This window comes from Leptosomus discolor, chromosome 3 (assembly GCF_034619465.1).
Source record: "Leptosomus discolor isolate bLepDis1 chromosome 3, bLepDis1.hap2, whole genome shotgun sequence".
NCBI classification, from domain to species: domain Eukaryota; kingdom Metazoa; phylum Chordata; class Aves; order Leptosomiformes; family Leptosomidae; genus Leptosomus; species Leptosomus discolor.
Genome location: NC_141393.1, coordinates 69,225,573 through 69,243,784, shown reverse-complemented (window position 1 = coordinate 69,243,784; position 18,212 = coordinate 69,225,573). Strand labels below are relative to the sequence as shown.

General features: G+C 53.9%; 1 protein-coding gene across 6 annotated transcripts in view; it reads right to left on the bottom strand.

Moving 5' to 3' along the window:
• Window positions 1-18,212, bottom strand: part of CACNA1E (calcium voltage-gated channel subunit alpha1 E) — a 112,782-nt gene that overhangs the window by 67,657 nt on the left and 26,913 nt on the right. For all 6 annotated transcript variants that reach the window (XM_086462417.1, XM_086462416.1, XM_086462418.1 and 3 more), the window contains 3 exons: window positions 7,516-7,619; window positions 6,558-6,710; window positions 6,082-6,263 (listed from right to left, as the gene is read on the bottom strand). In XM_086462417.1, coding sequence (XP_086318543.1) covers window positions 6,082-6,263; window positions 6,558-6,710; window positions 7,516-7,619 — 439 coding nt within the window. The remainder of the gene's footprint in view (window positions 1-6,081; window positions 6,264-6,557; window positions 6,711-7,515; window positions 7,620-18,212) is intronic.

Genomic DNA, 18,212 nt, shown 5'->3' with positions numbered 1-18,212 from the left:
AAGGGACTCCTTTTCCCTTTGCAAGCATTCCAGCTTCAGAGCCTGGAATCATCCCAGGGCACAGAGGGCTAAAAAGCCAAGTAGTTTCCTTCTTTTGCCTCCTCCACTCTCCAGCCTCTCTCCCTCCTTCTCGTCTCCCCAGTTCTGGCCAATGTTGCTCCTTGCTGGGAGCCACTGTTACCTATCACACTCCCAGCTTCACCCTCTGCCATGCCTGAAGGAGCAGCAGGGCAGGCCCAGCTCCTGGCTGTGGGACCACTGCTGTACCGAGTTCCTCCAGTGCTCTGCCCATCACTGTGTTATCAGGGCAGGTGCCATTTCAGGGGGATCTTTGCACCACTGGCCCTCACTGTAGAGTCCCTGTGACCCTCAGTGTGCAGCCAGCACCACTGCAGCTCTCACCTTGGGAACAGGGATCCCAGGGGACAGACACTGATGTCTAAAGGAGCAGCAGCAGCTCCTGGTAGCACCAGGGCTCAGGGAGGTCTCCGCGCTCAGTTCCAGGTCTAAGCAAACCCCCACAGGTCAAACTCCTCTCTGGTCAAGTCATTAATTTTGCTGTCCCCTGGCTGCCCCCCATAAAGCCAGGCACTGCCCTCACTCTCCAAAAGGCAAGAGGAGAAACCCACTTGGGCTTGCATGATGCTCAGGTCCCGCTCACACTGTTCACACACAGGTGCTTCAGGGAGAGCAGCTGAGTGCTGAGCTTCCCAAGGGACGACTGTGACACCACGAGAATTTATACCACAAACGATGAGCAGTTTTGTACACAGACACATGGAAATATAACTGCTTGGCAACAGGTTCCTCCTCTGAGCCCCCCCAAGGCCACTCAACTAGTGCAACTGGGGTCCTGACAGGGAGCAGGACAGCCAAGCCTTGCACACATCCCTGATCCATGTGCTCCAGCACAGCCAGTGATTTAACACATTTCCCTTTCTCAGCACCCCAAATCAGGGCTGCCTGAACAGTGCTCATTTCAAAAAGGATGGATATTTCATCACATTTGTAAACCAGGCTCCAAGCAGAAGATCTCAGGTTTTGTGCTTCATGGTCAAAACCAGCCCAAGCCAACTTTTGAAAACCAAGCCCCACACCCAGCGGCATGAAACCCCAACCTCTGCATGTGGTGAGACTTAACTTGTACGTGGTGACATTCATCTTGGTCCTTCTTCACCCCATATTTAGAGGAGAACCCACACACAGGGACGGTGCTGGGTGCCAGCGTTCCCACAGGGTGTCCTCCCCTTGCACCCTCCTGGCCGCAGCGCTTTGGGCGTGCTGGAAGCACATGGTGGTTGAGTCACGCTCGCTACAAACCCCCTTCCTTGCAGCAGCTCACGCTTCACAGCCGTTCTTGCAGAGCCTCTGCTGCCGGGCTCTGCGCACACAGCGCGTGCTTCGCGCCCAACGAGCGCCTTTGCAACCGTCTGGCTGCTTGCAGGTGGCTCTTCAGCTTTGCACAGGGCTAGGAGACCTGCATGCCCCATCTCCCCTGAGTCTACAGCACACAGATCTGCCCACAACTACTGCTTTTCAGCAGGTATTTTGGAAGCTGCCAAGGACTTGATTGTCTTCCCCCCAGCAAATGCTCTCCTCCTGCTGCAAAAGTACCCAGAAGGCTCCCAGCACTCAGCCCCGGAATCTCCTAAGGCTCCCTGTACCTTTTTGCCCTCCTGCTTCCCTATAGTCCCACTCCCTTGTGCCACAAGAGGCTTTTTGGGTTTACAGCAAGCAACTGCGGCTGGCTAGCTCCTGTTAGGCCTTGCTATGCATTTTTAATTAGCAGCATGGATGCTCTTCTACTGCTGCTTTAATATGTGTGCTTAGGGGGCAAATGGTTTTACTCATTGCTGCTAACAGCTGTGGCCCTCTGCAAAGTCGTGTCAGCTCTTTGCATGGCCCGGCTGCAGCTTGGTTATCACTGCCGTGCAGGCACTCCTGCCTGTCTGCAGGTTGTTCCAACTCTCGGGAATTTACTGGAGCCACAACATTAGGACCAGGAGTTCAACCTGACAGCCAGGTCCATGCAGGGAAACTGGCTTTCCCCACGCTGCAGGCTCTGGTTCTCTGCACCTGCCCCGCCGCATTTGTGAAGTGCTTGGAGCCTCTCCCCGAGTGAGCCGAGGGTTCCCAGGGCCACGGCTGGACATGTGCCCACGCTTGTACCTGTGGGCCCCCTGCAACCACATGCAACCTCAGCAACCGCTCACAACTGCAGCGGCTCGCACCTCGTGGCAGCCTCAGTCCCCGTGAGCAACGCTGGCAGGAGGTGCCGGCAGCCGTGGCTCCCCTGCCTGCATTCATCCACCTTCACATCAATCCCACAGCTATGAACAGCAGCCTTCTCCATGCACTTGCGTTTTCGTTTGTCCTGGACTAACCAATTCCTGACTGAGAGCTGTGGTTCCCATGCTGCCTATCTGGTGTCACCAGCTCCGGAGAGCACAGAGCGGTGCGCCAGGCAAGGGACCCAGCCGGGACAGGCAGGGCTGAGCCCCTCTCCCTTGCACAGCCCACCAAGCCAGCCCACGGCTGCAGCACGTGCTTGCCATGGGTGGGTTTTTTCCCATCTCAGCTCCTGGCAGCGTGGGGGGAAGAGGAGAGTGGCAGCTCCCAGCAAGCCAGGCTCCTCCTCGCTACCTGCAAGCACAGTGGCTGAGCACTACCAAACGGGAAAGCAAATGAAATAAACAAGCTCGATGAGTAAACACAGCCTCTCAAGTCATCGTTTCAGAGGAAAGGATTTCACACTCCTCTCCTGTCTGCTCTCTGGGACCAGGGGAGCCAGGCTGAGAATCCAAAGCTGCCAGCACCACTGAGCACCCATGCCATACCCAGCCAGCCCCATGGCACACACCTGCAGCCCCTCATCAGCCCTGACACCCCGTCCTGGATCCCAGCATCACTGTTTAATGACAAAACTGCAACCCAGCCCCTGCCCTGTGCCAGCACACTGGCAGAGACAGAGAACTAGGACAGCGAGCCTCTTTGCCAGCATTATTTTTCCCTCTGGTCCCTACAGACATCAGGTTTGGTCTCGAGCTAGCCCAGGGAAGGGGCATCTGCTCCAGTATAAGAAAAGCAAAACACTCCTTAGTCCCTGTTTTGGACCACAGAGACAGCCAGAGGAGCCACAAAGCCAAAACTCCCCTCTAAAAGAAATCAAAGTCCTTCGGGCACGGGAGCTGGAAAAGACATAACACCCCACAGTTTAAAGCTTTTTCTTTTCTTTTTTTTTTTTAACCCATACTGTGATTTCTACCTAGCAAAACAGCATTTCACACAGGCCAGACTGATGAAAACAATGCAAAAGGCAAGCTCATCCATGAAATAACACATGTGGAAAGTACCACGGGGCCGATTAGCTTTTCGTGATGCTATCTACAAATTCCAGGAGCTACGCCTCTAGACCCACTAAAATTGTGGGAAAATAGATCTTAAAATCACAATACAGTTACACAGGGGAATACTGTAGTAAGCAATTTCTTTGAGAGACTGCTAAAGTGGTTTTCCTGCGATCTCCCTCTCCTCTGCGGACTTAACCTGCAAGGACACAGCCTCCCATCACTTTACCCCAGTGGGAAAGGAGAGTTCCCTGCTGATCCCCCCAAACCTGGGGCACGCACTGGGCAAGGTTCATGCTGGTTAGCAGTGGGACCCTGCTCTGGTTTGCTGCTCTGAGTGGTGAAGGTGATGGCAGAGCACCCCAGTGGCTTTTCACCCTGCCCAGCCCTCCTCCAGCATCCACCAGGGACCACATCCCCCATGCGTATGCCTCATTTTCCTTTTAAAAAAAAAGGCCGAAGCCCATTTTTCTGCCTCCAAGCAGCAAAAGGACTGAGCACCCCTAGCCTTAGTGGCCTAGAGGCACCCTGTGAGACAGCCCCTGACACTGAGAAGGGCAGGAGGCACAGCCCAACAGTGCTGGGAAGAGTGTCCATCCCTCGCCGCCTCCCAAAATGAATCAGCAGCATTTTACTATCAAGGCCCCAATCCTCATTCAATTAAAAGCCAAGGAAGGTCCCTAATCCTTTCAACTGTAGGTAAGTAATAGCTGGTCCTTTGCAGAGGAGCAGGAAAGGGAGGGACCTTACGGTCCCGGACATCGGGGACACCATGACAGAGCATGTCTGCCTGGTGTTGCAACTGGTGCTGGGAAGAGCATTTGGATACTGGGACTGTGGCTCCCCAAGAGACTCAGAGAGCCCCCAGTTTAGTAGCTATGGTGGTAAACAGGGTGTCCTGCAGGGTAGGTCCTGCAAAGCATGGTTTTCAGTGCTCCCAGCAGCATCTCCTACCCTTATTCCCCAGTAAGATCGAGACAGTGGATCAGCAAATCCCAAATATCAAATGGATCAGCTCCAGCCTTCCCAGTAAGGACACCCTAAACGGCAGGAGATCAGACTTTCTCAGGAACAGCTGGTACTAACCCTCACGGTCAATCAGATCATAAATTGCCTGTCCATGTAGCTCACTGGCTCCTCGCACACTGCAACCAGAGCTCCAGCACGTGGAGTGCTGCTGCTAATTGCTGCAGGCGCTGAAGGATGGGGAGGAGGGGACATGGGGAGCACTGATGGAAGCAGCCCCTGGGCTTCACAGAAAGCCAGTCATTAACAAGAGAAACAAGGTACAGGGCAGGTTGCTGGTTCCAAACACGGGCAGTGCTGGGCACGCACGGGCTGCCGTACGCACGGCAGTGTGAGCAGGCAGCAGCTGCCCAGCCATGCTAAAGGCAGGGGAACCATGCCGCCAGGCAGGAAAATTCACCTTTCCTGCTATACTTAATTATGCCTGGTCAATAGGCACTGTAGTTAAGTCTCTAATCCCATTGATACACCAGAAGCAGTCAAAAATGGTCTTTTTTTCAGTCTGAACACCCAGGTGGTTCAATCCTGCCTAATTCCCTCACTGAAGCAGCAAGATCCTGATACTGCCATGTCCTTTAGGAAGAAGAAAACCAAATCCTCATTGGTAAAGTCAAGCCCTTGCCATGAACTTTCCCCTTTCTACCCCAGTCTAGGTTTCACAGTCCATTCACCCACACACACATTCTTACACCCCTAGAAGGACTCTGGGATGGACCAAGTGGGAGGGGGACCCCAACACTGGCAGCACAGTGCCTTCACCTGGAGTTAAAACCCATCCTTTCTGCTCACAACAAAGTAACTATCAAAGCTTTTTTCCCCATCCCAAGACATCCAGTTTGCCTCCTGCAGAGCTATGCCACTCTGCAAACCTCCAGCATTATGGGAACCAGGGTATAAAAACATTCCCGGTGCAATGACGCCAAAATTGATGCTGAAATTAGGCTGGGAACAACTGGCGCGGCTGCTTCTAGTCCATAAACTAAAACATATGTACATGGCCAATTGCCCACAAAGATATTGCACTTTGTGATCGCCTGTAGCTTTTTTTCCTGCTTCCAGCTTTGCCCCCAAGTTGCTCCCTGAGCACCTCACGGGCTTGGGCATCAACAACTTCAAGCCACAGGAACTCAGCCCAGCTGTTTGCCTGCTCCATCAGCACCAACAGATGTTTGCAACACAAACACCAAAGGTCCCAGGTCCCTATAGGACATTGAAACACTGCGCCAGGGAGGGGGTCCAAGCCCAGCTCTGGGGCTTCCCAAGGCCACTGCAGGCATGCAGGCACATACCCTGCATGGTCCACAAGAGAGAGCAGACACACGGTGCCCAGAAACCATGTCCGCTCTTACAGAGCTGCCCTAGGGAGCACAGGAGGAGGAGGAGGAGGAGGAAGGAAGGATACCTCCCCCAATCCTGAGGGACAGCCCTCACACAGGAGGCTTGCTGCAGCCCGTGCTCACAAAGTTTTGCTCTCTGTAGCAGGTTGCACAGCCAGCCCAGGGATGGGAGCCAAAGCCCTTAAAGCTCCCTTCACTCTACGTGTGACATACACCTCTTCATTCGCCATCTCCTGCCCAGATGGGGTGGACTGACCCCATCTCCATCACAAAGGAAACTCAGCATCTCACAAGCTCCCAGGACACAGAAATACCATCTCCAGCTCCCCATCTCCAGCTGCCCAAAGAGACCCCAGAGCAGCGCTACTCACATTGTACAGGACTGTGGTCCACCCTTCCATGGTGATGCACTGGAAGACGGTCAACACAGCAAAGAGAATGTTGTCGAACTGCGTGATCCCGTCGTTGGGACCGATCCACTCCCGGCATTCATAGCCTGGGGGGCAACCCTGCACCCCACACGGATGGGGGGGGTCCAGCTCCTCTAGTTCACCTGCAAGCACACAACAGAGAGTCAAAGGAGGCAGAGGTAAGAGAGAGCAGGGGACAGGCAAGGGGAAGAGCCTGAATGCAGGTGGGCTTGGGCCAGAGCAGAGGACCCCACTGAGACTAGCCCTGGCCGCACGCAAGCTACTCCCATAAGAAACTGGGACAGGATTTCCCAGGACAGGACACATGCAGCAAAATGCAGGATTTCAGCCCTGGGCTTCCCACAATAGCAACATGCACTTGCCACAGCTGTTTTCACCCATGGGATGTGGTGCGGCTACAGAGCCCTTCTCCCTACCTGAATTGTTTGTGTAGCAGGCTCGGTGCAGCTTCCCACTGTAAAACTCCAGGCCAATGATGGCAAACATGAGGATAGCAAAAAAGAGCAGCAAGCCAATCTGGAGGAGAGGCACCATGGCCTTCATGATAGATTTCAGCACAATCTGCAGGCCTGGGAGGGGAAAGAAAAGAGCACAGCTCAGCACGGTGATGCAAACCCCCTGCCTGGGGCATGTCCATCCCACCTCTGGGAAGAGGAGGACAGTGAGCAGAGAGGATGGATGGTCATCAGACAGGTACAAGAGACCAGCACAGTCTGGAGGATCCCTTTGGGCAGCTGAGGACCATGGAGGAAAGCACCATCCCAGGGGAAGCAGAGAGAGCCAGGCTGCAGACCAAGGCTCCAGGAGAGCTGGTTTCTGGATCTGGTCCCCCCTCTGGTGCCCTGCCTGCCCTTGTTCCACCTGGACTCAGTGGGACAAGGCCCATGCAGCTCTGTCCCACTCTTTGCCCCCAGGGCACAGATCCAGCACACGGCCCAGACGGTGCCCAGGGCAGGAGGGACGGGAAGATCGGTGCTGGCAGCAGCCTAGTTTCTTTATTTATCCCTGTACCAGCAGATGAAACCTTGCAAAAAACCAAAATCTCCCCTGAATAAACCTCAGTCCTGAAAGGATCCACCCACCGCCTTCTGGCCAGGGAAGCAGAGCTGCCGGCAGGCCCTGGTGAGCCACCAAGCCCTGCCTTGCATCAGCAGAGAGCGGGCTGGGCAGGGACCAGGGAAATTCCACCCAGGGACACAAAACACTGCCATCCAAGAGTTCCCACTACACAGGGGAACTCTTCCCTCTTCCTGTCTCCCTCTTCCCTGACTACACCCTATGTCTCCGAAGTGGCACGAGGACCCATCTCGCTCTGAAGGACATCAGGGACAGATGTGGACACCCTGGGAGAAGGACTAGGAGCATGCAACTTACTGGGAATGCCCGAGACAAGCTTCAGAGGTCTGAGCACGCGCACGGCCCGCAGAGTCCGCAGGTCCACGTGGGTGTTGAAGTGCGTCCCAGCGGTGGCAAGGATGCTGCAGGCAGACAAAGAGACAGCAGTTAATCCAGGCAAAGCCCTTCACCACCCTGCTGCCAAAAGCCATATTCTCACGCCAGGCTGGGGGAAGCCACAAGGAAGACCATGTCCCTGGGCAGGTACAGAGATTCGATGCCTCCCAAATCCCCGTTTGATGCTGGCACCAAAGCTCATGGGCCACTACGGTCAGCCAAAGCCACCCAGGGGCCACCCAGCACTGGCAGCCCCCCATTGATGCCCCCCACACATGCCAGGAAGGCTAGGGACAGCTCTATACCACAGCGTTGGCCATCACTCATGCTATGCAATCGCACTCTGGGGTCTCAACACTGCCGACATGCTGCTCATCATGGCTGTGTGAGTTTAATCTCCCTTGCAGGCAGGTGGCAAGTGGACCAGAGGTGGTGCCCCAGAGATGGGGGTCGCTCCCCTGATGGTCACCCATGCTCCCTGGCAGCACCTCCAGCCACCAGCTGCTCTGGCTTTTCCACACATAGAGCTTCCTTAGAGTCCCACCTCTGGGATTGCTGAGAAGGAGCCAAGAACCTCACATGCATTCAAAAATCTATAGTAATGAAAGTTTGATGACCTTGGAAAGCAACCGGCAGGCACAGAATGGACTCCAGAGGTTTTCTTTTAAAACACAAAGATTTTTTCAAGCCCATCTCTGGAAAACAAATTGAGGCAGAAAGGAGCCAGTGCACACCGAGTCCAGCAGCGGAAATCCATGGGGCCCCTGTACTTGCTTGGAGAGCGGGGATGGTGTGGCTCGGGGATGCCGTGGCTCAGCGATGCCAGCAGAGCCATGGGAGCACAGGCAGCGGTGCCAGACCTTATGGCCTCCTCTCCTATCCAGGCTCCATCCCCTGGGTGCTAGGTGAGGAGGAGGAGGATGGAGGGCTGCAGTAGAGGAGCAGGGGATGCAAGAGGAGGGGATGGGGAGGAGAGCAGGACAGAGGGAAGCAGCAACCTCAGGGTTGTTTGCAGCAATCCAAAACCCGATGGAAATTGGGTCATTGTTCCACTAATTCGTCTAATTACAGGCCAGAGCAGCTCTCCAGCGCGTTGAGCAATTAGCACTCTTTCTCTCCCCCTCTCCCCGAGGTACAGCAGGTACCAACCTGCCCCTCCAGAAAGGCTGGGTTTCCTAGGATACCCCGGCAGCAAAAACGCTCTCACATCAGTAAACCAGGTTCTTTCAACTCCTTTTCCTAGTCTCCTCTTCCTCCCTGGCCTGGCACAAGGGGTCTGCTGCAAAAACCCGGTCCCAGCAGCAGTCAGGATGCAACACCCCAGCATTGCCCACAACTCCCTGTGTATCAGGCTGCTTTTACCCTTGATAGCACTTTCCCTTTCCCCGTGCCCCAGCACTCACTACACACAGGGCTGATGGGATAGTAGAAAAGGGGCTTAATTAAGTCAGGAGCACCAAGAGGCTGGGGAGAGCTGCGTTGTTAAATTGGTTGTAAGATCAAAATCAATAAGTACGATAAAGCACGGCCACTCAGCAGCATGTGGGAGAGAGAACAGCACAGGTGCTTTCATCTCTTTCATGCAACCTGTCAGCGAAAGCAGGTTAACCCAGCGCTCCCCAAAACACCAGTGTAGAGGACACACTGTGCCAAATGCTGCACTGGAGACCCCAAGACCCTCTTTCAGCTTTTACTCCTCAAGTCCCGATGCCTGGTATCCAACTAGCCTCCCAAAGGGACAGGGAAAAGGCATTTGCAGCCCCTGCACTGACTCCAGACAGAGCTGAGCATCTCCAGGAGACCAGGGATGCTCATGGGCTAGACACAGGCTCCAGCCCTTCTCCCAAGGGCTCATCAGTGCAAGCCCAGCACCATGAAAAGCCCAGCTGGAAGGCTCCTGGCAGCAAAGCAGAATCGACAGCTCTTATACCACCACAGAGCAGCACAAGCCGTGGTCCTACAGAGCCGTCACCGCTCCCAGCCCCACCGTATATTTCCTCCCTGGGGCAGGACTATCACTGGCTGCCCATCGCAGCAGAGGGGAGCAGAGCACCCTGGCTGCAAAGTCCTCCGCTAACCCAGATTTGTTTGAAGGGCTCAGGAGCCGCTGCGCTGAGCCTTCAGGCAAGGTTCAGGCGATTTCAGGGCACTACTTCCCAGTGCTCTAAATTAGCTGCTAAGAATGGGACTCCTCTGTGGCAAGGTGACATGCTCCTTGTCCTTACTGGGGGACAAGGGACACCACGAACTCTTTCAGAAGGGGGTGTGGACAGATCACCAGAGTGAGGTGGTTGCACTGCAGACATTGTCTCCCAACCGACGACAAAAATACAACTCGCTGCTACAAAATAGGTGCCTGCGCACCCTTTTGTGGGCACAGCTGCGGCTCCCAGTGAGGGCAGATACACGGGGAGCACACACTGCTGGAGCTGCTGCTGGCAAACCTATCAGCCCCGAGCACCAAGGCACCCCAGAGCCTCTATGCAAGGTCTGAGCAGCCACGGACCACTTTTAGACCAATTGAGATGGTTGGGAAAAAATCAAGCAAGCTTCCATGCATGCAAGCATGGCTTCTGTCTGCTTTCCCAAGCCCTTCAGTGGCTCCAAATAACAGACATCACTTCTCCCTAATAGCCAGGCTTCGCTAGTATGCACAAACACCACCACCACGTTACTGCTAATAATAAATACAATGCTTAAAACACACCCTCCTGCTTCAGACTTCAGCATCTCTCCTGTTAATTGCTTATTAACTCTCTGAGCATGCTTTTTTTTTTTTTTTTTTTTTTTTTCCAGAAAGCCACCTGTATCACCCAGCACAACCCATTTCTGATTTATTTATTGACACACGTTGAGGTCTCTTATAGCTCCTTGGGATTCACAGTGCAGAGATGGGACTCAGGCTGTGACAGACCTTTGTGCTCACACAGGGCAGCAGCTCCGGTATCTGTAGAACAATTTAAACCCTTTTTGAACACTTACAATATCCACGTCTGATGTGCTAATAATTATTCTTTATTTTTAGGCAAGGACCTAAACTAAAATTACATCTCACCATCCAAGTTATTTGAAAAAGCTGCCAGATTGGGCTATAAAAATCCCAGTGATCTCATGCTTTTCATCATATGTACTGGAAAAAAAAAAAAAGAAGAAAAAAAAAAGTGAAGGCGTTTTTATAGGTCACCCAGGCAAAGGGGTTAGTTTTACTTCTTCAGAGGAAAGGGGGAAGAGACTTCAGGTGGAGAAAAGAGCAGAGAGGAGCTATTGGAAGAATGCAAATGAGCGAGGAGGCAGGATGGGAAATACATGCTAATCCCCAAAGTATAATTGCATAGTGAGCAACCACTGGCAGACAAAAACACTCTTTCAGGGAAAAAAAAAAAAAAAAAAACCACGATGTTTTGTGTTTGCAACCAAGCTGATTATTTTATTTTATTTATTTACAGGCTCTGGGGTGAAGGGCGAGCTCCCGCTGGGCCCGCCGCACCTGCAGGCTTTGGGGCTGGCTGCCGGCAGAGCGATGCTCAGCCCTTGGGCACCGCTCCAGCTCATAGCAGCTGAGCAAAGCGCACACCCTCGCCTCCAGCTGAAGACCTGTACCTATGGATTTCCTCTCCCAGGAAGGAGGGAGAGGAAAAAAAAAAAAAAAAAGAACAATCACATTTAAAATGACACTCTGCTCTTTGGGACTTGGCAGAATAAACCATGAGCAATGCTCGATGACCCTGCCCACACAAAGCCCTTTTGCTAGCACAGAGCCAGCACCAAATTCGGGCACTATCACACACCACAACACACACCACAACACACACCATGCCTCCGCTGCCTGTGCCAGGGGCTGTGCATCGTACCTGCTCCCATTCCCATCATCCCATTGCGAGAGGCACCAGCAGCCCTGAAGCCACAGCCCTTGGGGACACACACACAGCCTGGGGCATGCTGCAGAGGGCTTTGCACAGGGGACCCCAAGCAAAAGCTGAACCCCCAAATGATCAGATCGACCCTCGATTCACACACACCTGTGCCCCAAACTGAGCATCCCTCGACCATTTCCACCAGGGACCACTGCAGCGCTACATGCAGACAAGCCGTCCCAGCAAAGGGCAGCTCGGGGGTGTGCTGGATGAAGGGAGGGATCGGTTGAGACAGACTAATCTCAGCTCAAAAAATGGGGCAGGGAAGGTGCTGGCTGGCTGGCTGACACGCAAATTAATATTTATAATTAAGTGGAAAGGCCCCTGAAGGCTTGCACTGCCACCTGACTCTATGAGGGAGACTACTTCATAATTAATACACCGGTCAAACAGCTCACAGAAAGTAAGTTACATGACGAATTTACCCCATTCTTGCCCTTTTCTGCTAGTGTATCAATCCTTCCCCTCTCTGCAGACGGCATCATGGGTAGCAGGATGTACTCCAGGTTCTTGGGTCCAAACCCCACTTGAGGCAGGGCCAGCGGGATCAGGTCATTCACCCTGACGATGCCCCAGCACAACACAGTGGTCCTGCTTTGGGGATACCAAGGAATAGGGACGCCAAGGTCCAAGTCCTGCCCTCAGCACAGTTCAGAGCAATCTCAAAGCCTCCATCATCTTCACCTTCTCTTTCTAGGTTTTGGGGCCGTGACACAAGTGGATTGCACTGCTGCAAAGCTGCTGATCCTGTCTATTCCTGGCAGCTTCAAGTGCTTTGAACCGGTCACCAACGACTCCCTGCAAGGCGTGACGAGTCTGAGCGACAAAATCTGCTTTCAACCAGCCTTCGATCTGGGGGATGAAATGATCCCCCAAGGCCACCTCTTCCTGGAGAAGCCCCCAGGATTTGATGCATGAGTGAGCATTCCTTCTGCACACTGCGAGCTGGCCAAACCCCACATCTCCCTCCTGCCTTCAGCCCCTGCAGCGACTCTTGGCAGATGCAGGATTTGGCAGGGGGAGGAGAGGTTGGTGAAACTGTTTGCACAAATGGGACCTGGTGGAAACCTAAAGTCATTGCTGAGAGGCTGGAGAGCTGGCCCCACAAGAGAAATACAGCACAGGTCACTAGGCACCATGGCAGGACCTGTCTGAATCCATTGCAAAGGAAAGGTCTGAGACCCAAGGGGTATTCACCCAAGCCTGGGTGACACCTGCTCCTCATGTGAGGATGTAGTGGAAAATGACCCTTTCCCTCAAGCCAGGTTTTTATCCCACAAGTCGTCTCCCAGACCAAGGTCTGCAGCAGCTCAAAGAATTGGTGCACAGGGACTTTACAGCTTGGGCTAAGGCTTTACCCCCATGAGAGGACAAAGGCTTCACCCTGGCCCGGGAGATCTGCAAGGGTGTCAGGGCAGCAGAAGGAGACCCTGGGGACTGTACGGGGCAGAAGGGGGCCTAGGAGGGGAGGCGATGCCCCCGGGGACCAGGGTAGGGGGAGAGGTGTGGGAGGGACTGACTCACTCCGCAGCGCAGCAGCTGCAGGAAACCAGCTACCAGGGAAGAGGAGCTGGGAAGGACGGGGCAAAGCACGTGAACAGCACATGGGCTGGATCTTGCTCCGGGGAAAGGCGTGATGCCTGTCTCCCCCAAAGCCAGAGCCATGGGTCTGCTTGCCCAGGGGTCATCCCATGTCCGTCCGTCCCACCCCCATCCCCAGCAGCATGAAGCCTTTTCCCTCGTCACCCATCTTATCACCTTGCCGGGCTGGGGAAACAGCGCTGCCCTTTGTACAAGGTGCCGATGTCAGGCACATCCCGTCGCCAAAGCATATGGCACATGAATCATTCACAAAGCTGGGGAATTAATTATTCATCCAAATGAGAGACCAAACACTTTACTATTGTCCTGGAAGGAAAGAGCTGGGAAGGGGGTGGGAGATGGGGCAGACACCACGTTGGAGACCGACACTATGCACGAAAGGGAAAGAAGGGAAGAGGAAAGAAGTCTTGTCTGGTGTGATCGTTGCTCCGCTTTTAGACTCAGGGTTGTGTCTTTACTGGTTTACCCTATAGAACAACACACTTTGCAACTGTACAGGCTCCAGCAGAATAATCCCATCGGGACGCTGTACTTGTGCTCCGATTTAATGCTTGTTCTCCAAGCCTCATATCCACTCCCCCAAACCTCCTTGCCTGGAGGTGCACTGTACTCCCTTGGTTAGGAAAACGCAGGTGTCAGCGCTGGGGGAAGAGCCTGTTCCCAGCTTGGGTGTGCACGTGTTCACATGTGTGCTCTTGCACGTGCATGGTGTGCCAGGCACGTTGCCGGGGGCCAGCACTCCAAGCCACGAGGTGACACAGCATATAAATATTCCCGCACAGAGCTGCTGCCAGACCCATTCAAGGACCCCCCACTCCATCTCTGGACCTCCAAGATCAAAAAGACAACTCAAGACACACAGAACTTGGTTTGCGCGAGGTGCACTAAATACCAGAGGGCAAAGCAGCCTCATCACTGCCATGGGAGAGCCCAGGAGAATTGCAAAAAGGGCACTGGGCACTTTCCAGGACAGTCATCCCAAAAGCCAGGCAGCACCACAATGAGCAACAACCTGCCCTCCTCATCCTTATGCTGACATTGCAATCTTGCAGCATGGAGGAAAGCAGCCTCCTAGGAACCACTTTCTCCTGCTTCACCCCAGCCACGGCTGAAAATCAGGGCACATCTGTGCACAAAATTTCACCAGGAGGTCAGAGGGAGAAGCCGGGCTTGTGACTGCCACTTGCCTTCGCAGGGAGAGGACTTCAGTTTTCGGGCCAGCTATCTGGGCTTAGAGAGCGAGGTTTTCCTCCACCAGCACAGGCTAGTGCCCATCCGGTCAGCTCTGGGTTTGCTAAGGGCATGGCAGGCACCACTGGCAATCGTTCAATCCTGCCTCCCATTGGCCATGCTCCACCCCACAAAATCCCTTAATGAAAACCGCAGTGCCCAAGGGCTTCACAAAATGCACCCAGGTGTAGCAGATGTTATTAAACCCTCCGAAAAACCGTGACGCCAGCTCTTCCTGTTAGTGACCCCGGTGCATTTATCCTGGTTTTACAGCGGCTGCTTCCCTGGCTCCTGAGCAGCACAGCTTCACAAGGGCCTTTTGATTTTCATTTTGATTTTTTCCCATTGTTAGAAGCGTTTCCCCACCCCTTCACCTCTCACATAACATGTTATTGTATTACCACCGCAACTGCTGCAAAAAAAGCCAACTTGGTGCTATGATGCTCAGGCATTGGAGTGTGTGAAGCACACACCCACCTGGATACTTGCAGAGGGAGTTTAACCCTTTTTTTTCAATAAACTCCTTCCAATACAGTGTAGAATAAGGCAGGCTGGATTAGGATCCTTGGTCTCTATTCGTTACACTAACGGCACCTGCGGAGCAGGGACCTGATGCTCCAGTTGCTGATGGCTGAAGCTCCTTCAACCTCACCCCCACAGGACCACTGATTAAGAGGTCGTCAAGCTCCCACTTCCCTTTCTGAACAGTTTCCCACTTTTTTGGTCCAGAACGGGCTGCATCAAGCAGGCCACAAGTCCAGCTTCAGCACTCAGACAGCTCTGGTTTATGCATAGGCAAGGTGAGCACCCCCGAGCCCCAGGGGAAACACAGATGTTCCCCTCCCTGGCTCTGCCTCAGAATGAGTGAAGGTATTTTATGGACATTTTTGGATAAAAGTATTTTTAGCTGGGGGAGAACAGGCTGTTTTTCTCAGGCAGCTATGACGATTCGGAAACCACAGGTTATAAACAGAGCGGGTTTACAAATGTGACTATTAGTTCCCCAGTGGAAGCTTTAGCATCAGGGAGTTTTAGGTGGGTGTTGATTTCCACTGAGATGAAAAAAATCTGGATTTATTGACACAAGAAGCAAACACCAGTCAAACCCAAGTCAGTGCTATCCATTCCCGCACGGGGTCCCAGGAGGCTGCTCACAGCAGTAGCCCCTCATTAGCTAATTTACAGCAGGGAGAGCGTGCCCAGGAAATCCTGCTGCTCACTGAAATCCCAACACGGTGTCTGGGCCCATGATGCCACCTCTCGCATTGGACACGTGGCAAAAAATAAGTCCAGGAAGGAAAAGTAATATCCCGTGTCACTCTTGGAGAGACAAGAACCAGCGAGCATGACGCTGGGTCCCTCTGAGTCCATTGGGGATGGATCCTGGGGTGGGTCCTGCTCATGTGGATATCCTCTCTGGTCCATCACCATGGGATGTATCAGAATCCGAACCCGGTCAACACAATCCAAGGCTAGTGCTACCCTACATCTCTGATGCTCACAATGTCCCCTCCACCACAGCTACTGTCTCTTGCTAAGTAGCAACGAGATCCCAATGACTATTCATTCTCTCAAGCTCAACAGTCTCTGTCTAGACACTCACATATTAATCAATCGTAAAGTTTTAGTCCACAAAGATGACCCCGAACTCGCTGGTCACCCGCACACAACCCCCATGCAGGCTTCACCACCTACCTTATGCAACCAACACAGCGTGAACCGCCAAGTGCAAACCCTCTCCCACAAGCTGTTTGCAAGCCATTTGCCAGCCGAGGATTATTTTCTGAAGAAATTTGCCAATAATTCAGCAGATCAAATAGGCAAGAGTTACTTGCAAGGGAGGCACAACCATGGCACCAAAAACAAGCAGCTTTGTCAGCACCACATGGCAAAATCAAGAGCTGCACAGCACAAACAAGCCCATGACCTCATCCAGTTGATCCCCCAGCGACCCAATCCTCCCCCAAACCAGTCCAGGATGAAAATCCGTGGTCTGCCTCCTCTACCCATCACACAACATAATTTGCCCCAAAAGCCTGGTGAACCCATGCCAGCAGGCATTGGCACTGCTGGGACAAAGCCAGCAGGTGACCCAACACTTCTTGGTAAGGGTTTCATCCTGCTGGAGCAGACATCAGGATGGGAGGAGGGTGATGGTGGTGAAGCAGACCCCCGAGGGCTGCGCCCCGTAACTGGCGGTGTCAGAGGGGACCCAGGCACCTCCCGGCAGGGCAGCCAGCACGACACTAACAGTCCTTCATGGACAATTGATTCCCTGGCACGGGGCCCGGCACAGCGTGGCACTGAAAGGAGCTGGCGAGGCTTTCGCGAGTGAGTAATTGCCGAGCGCTGACTCAGCACCAGCTCGGTTACAGTCAGCTCTCCCAGCGCTGCGGTGAGGGCAGGGAGAGGTCCACAGTGAACCCCCGCTACCAGCCCAGTGCTTCCCCTTGGCCCAGGCCCCAAAGGATGCCCAGGCCAGGAGACGGCCGATGGGCATTTCCCAGCCACCCAGCTGCTTTCTGCACACTCAGCCCAGCACCGCAGCTGCACAGCGAGGCCAAGACACCCCCTCTTGTTGCTACCAGGGGTGACACATGTCCCAGGCTGTCATCAGAGATGTAACCACTTTTGCTCAGCCCGGAAACTATGCCCAGCCACTCTCCCCACAGCAGCAAGCCCACCTGGCCACTGAGTCTTCCCCCGAGAGTCACTTTGCAGATGCAGAAGAGCCAGCATCATCCCATGCGATGGCTGCACCACCCACAGGCAGCCTGTTTGCTGCCCACCAAGAATCGTCACCCACCACCAGCACATCAAAGCACCCTGCCTTCACAGGTAGAAATGGACCCACTCCCTAGCAAGGTCATCCAGGTCCACATTGGACCAAGAGAGTCAAAACACTCCTGGTCATGTTCTCCTCAAGCCTTCTCTCAAGCACAGACCCAACCTGCACCTCTCCACCATCCACAAGCAGCACCCATCACTATGCCCCTGGCAGCACCAGGCTCAGCATCCCCCTTCCTTCTCCAAACACCCCAACGGGTATCACGTCCCATGTGGTGCCACCACCCTGCAAGCCAAGAGACAGGACTGTGCAGCAAGGAACTCAGGAGAGAGCTCAGATATCTCACCTGGCTCCCGTGCCTCAGTTTCCTAGCCAGCCCTGCAGCTGGTCTGCACCTAACAGAGCTCATTAAGTGCTTGGAGATCCACAGGCACCATCTGTATGCATCAAACCAGCTCCTCTGAATGTAGTGTTTCCATCAGCATGCAAAAAGGAACAACCCCTTCCCCAGGGTCCCTCGTTGGCTGCAAGCACCCACTTGCCCTCCACACAGTGAGGGGCCAAGAAGTCACCCTGGGAGGTTTCTGCTCAAGCTGACTGCTGCCGTTGGCTAGCACAAGCCCAAATATCCCTGCTCATTTCTGTCACCAGCACAGCCCATCACACCACAAGCAGGACTCAAATCTGGGCCACGTCCCTGGCAGGTGACACCACCAGTGACACAACCAGCACCTGAGAAGCTCTGTGTGCTACTACCCCCAGCCTCACTGCTGCATGCTGGGGCACTAAGCAAGCATCACCTGGGAACACAGCCCCACCCAGACCTCATTCCCAAACCCCCAGCACCAGGCCAAGGTTGGAAAGTTCTTGGGAAGTCAAGAGGAAAAAAGATTTTCTCCCTCCCCACATAGGGTTTGACAAAAACCTCTCCCAGATCACGTCCAGTTGCTTATCAGGCCATGCTCCTACCTCATCCTCACATTGCCCAGTGCCCACATGGGTTACAGCTGCTAGGCCACCAGCTAAGGAAAGCTAGACACAATGCCCTCAGAGACAGCCCTCCTTGCCCGATGGGGAACCTTGTC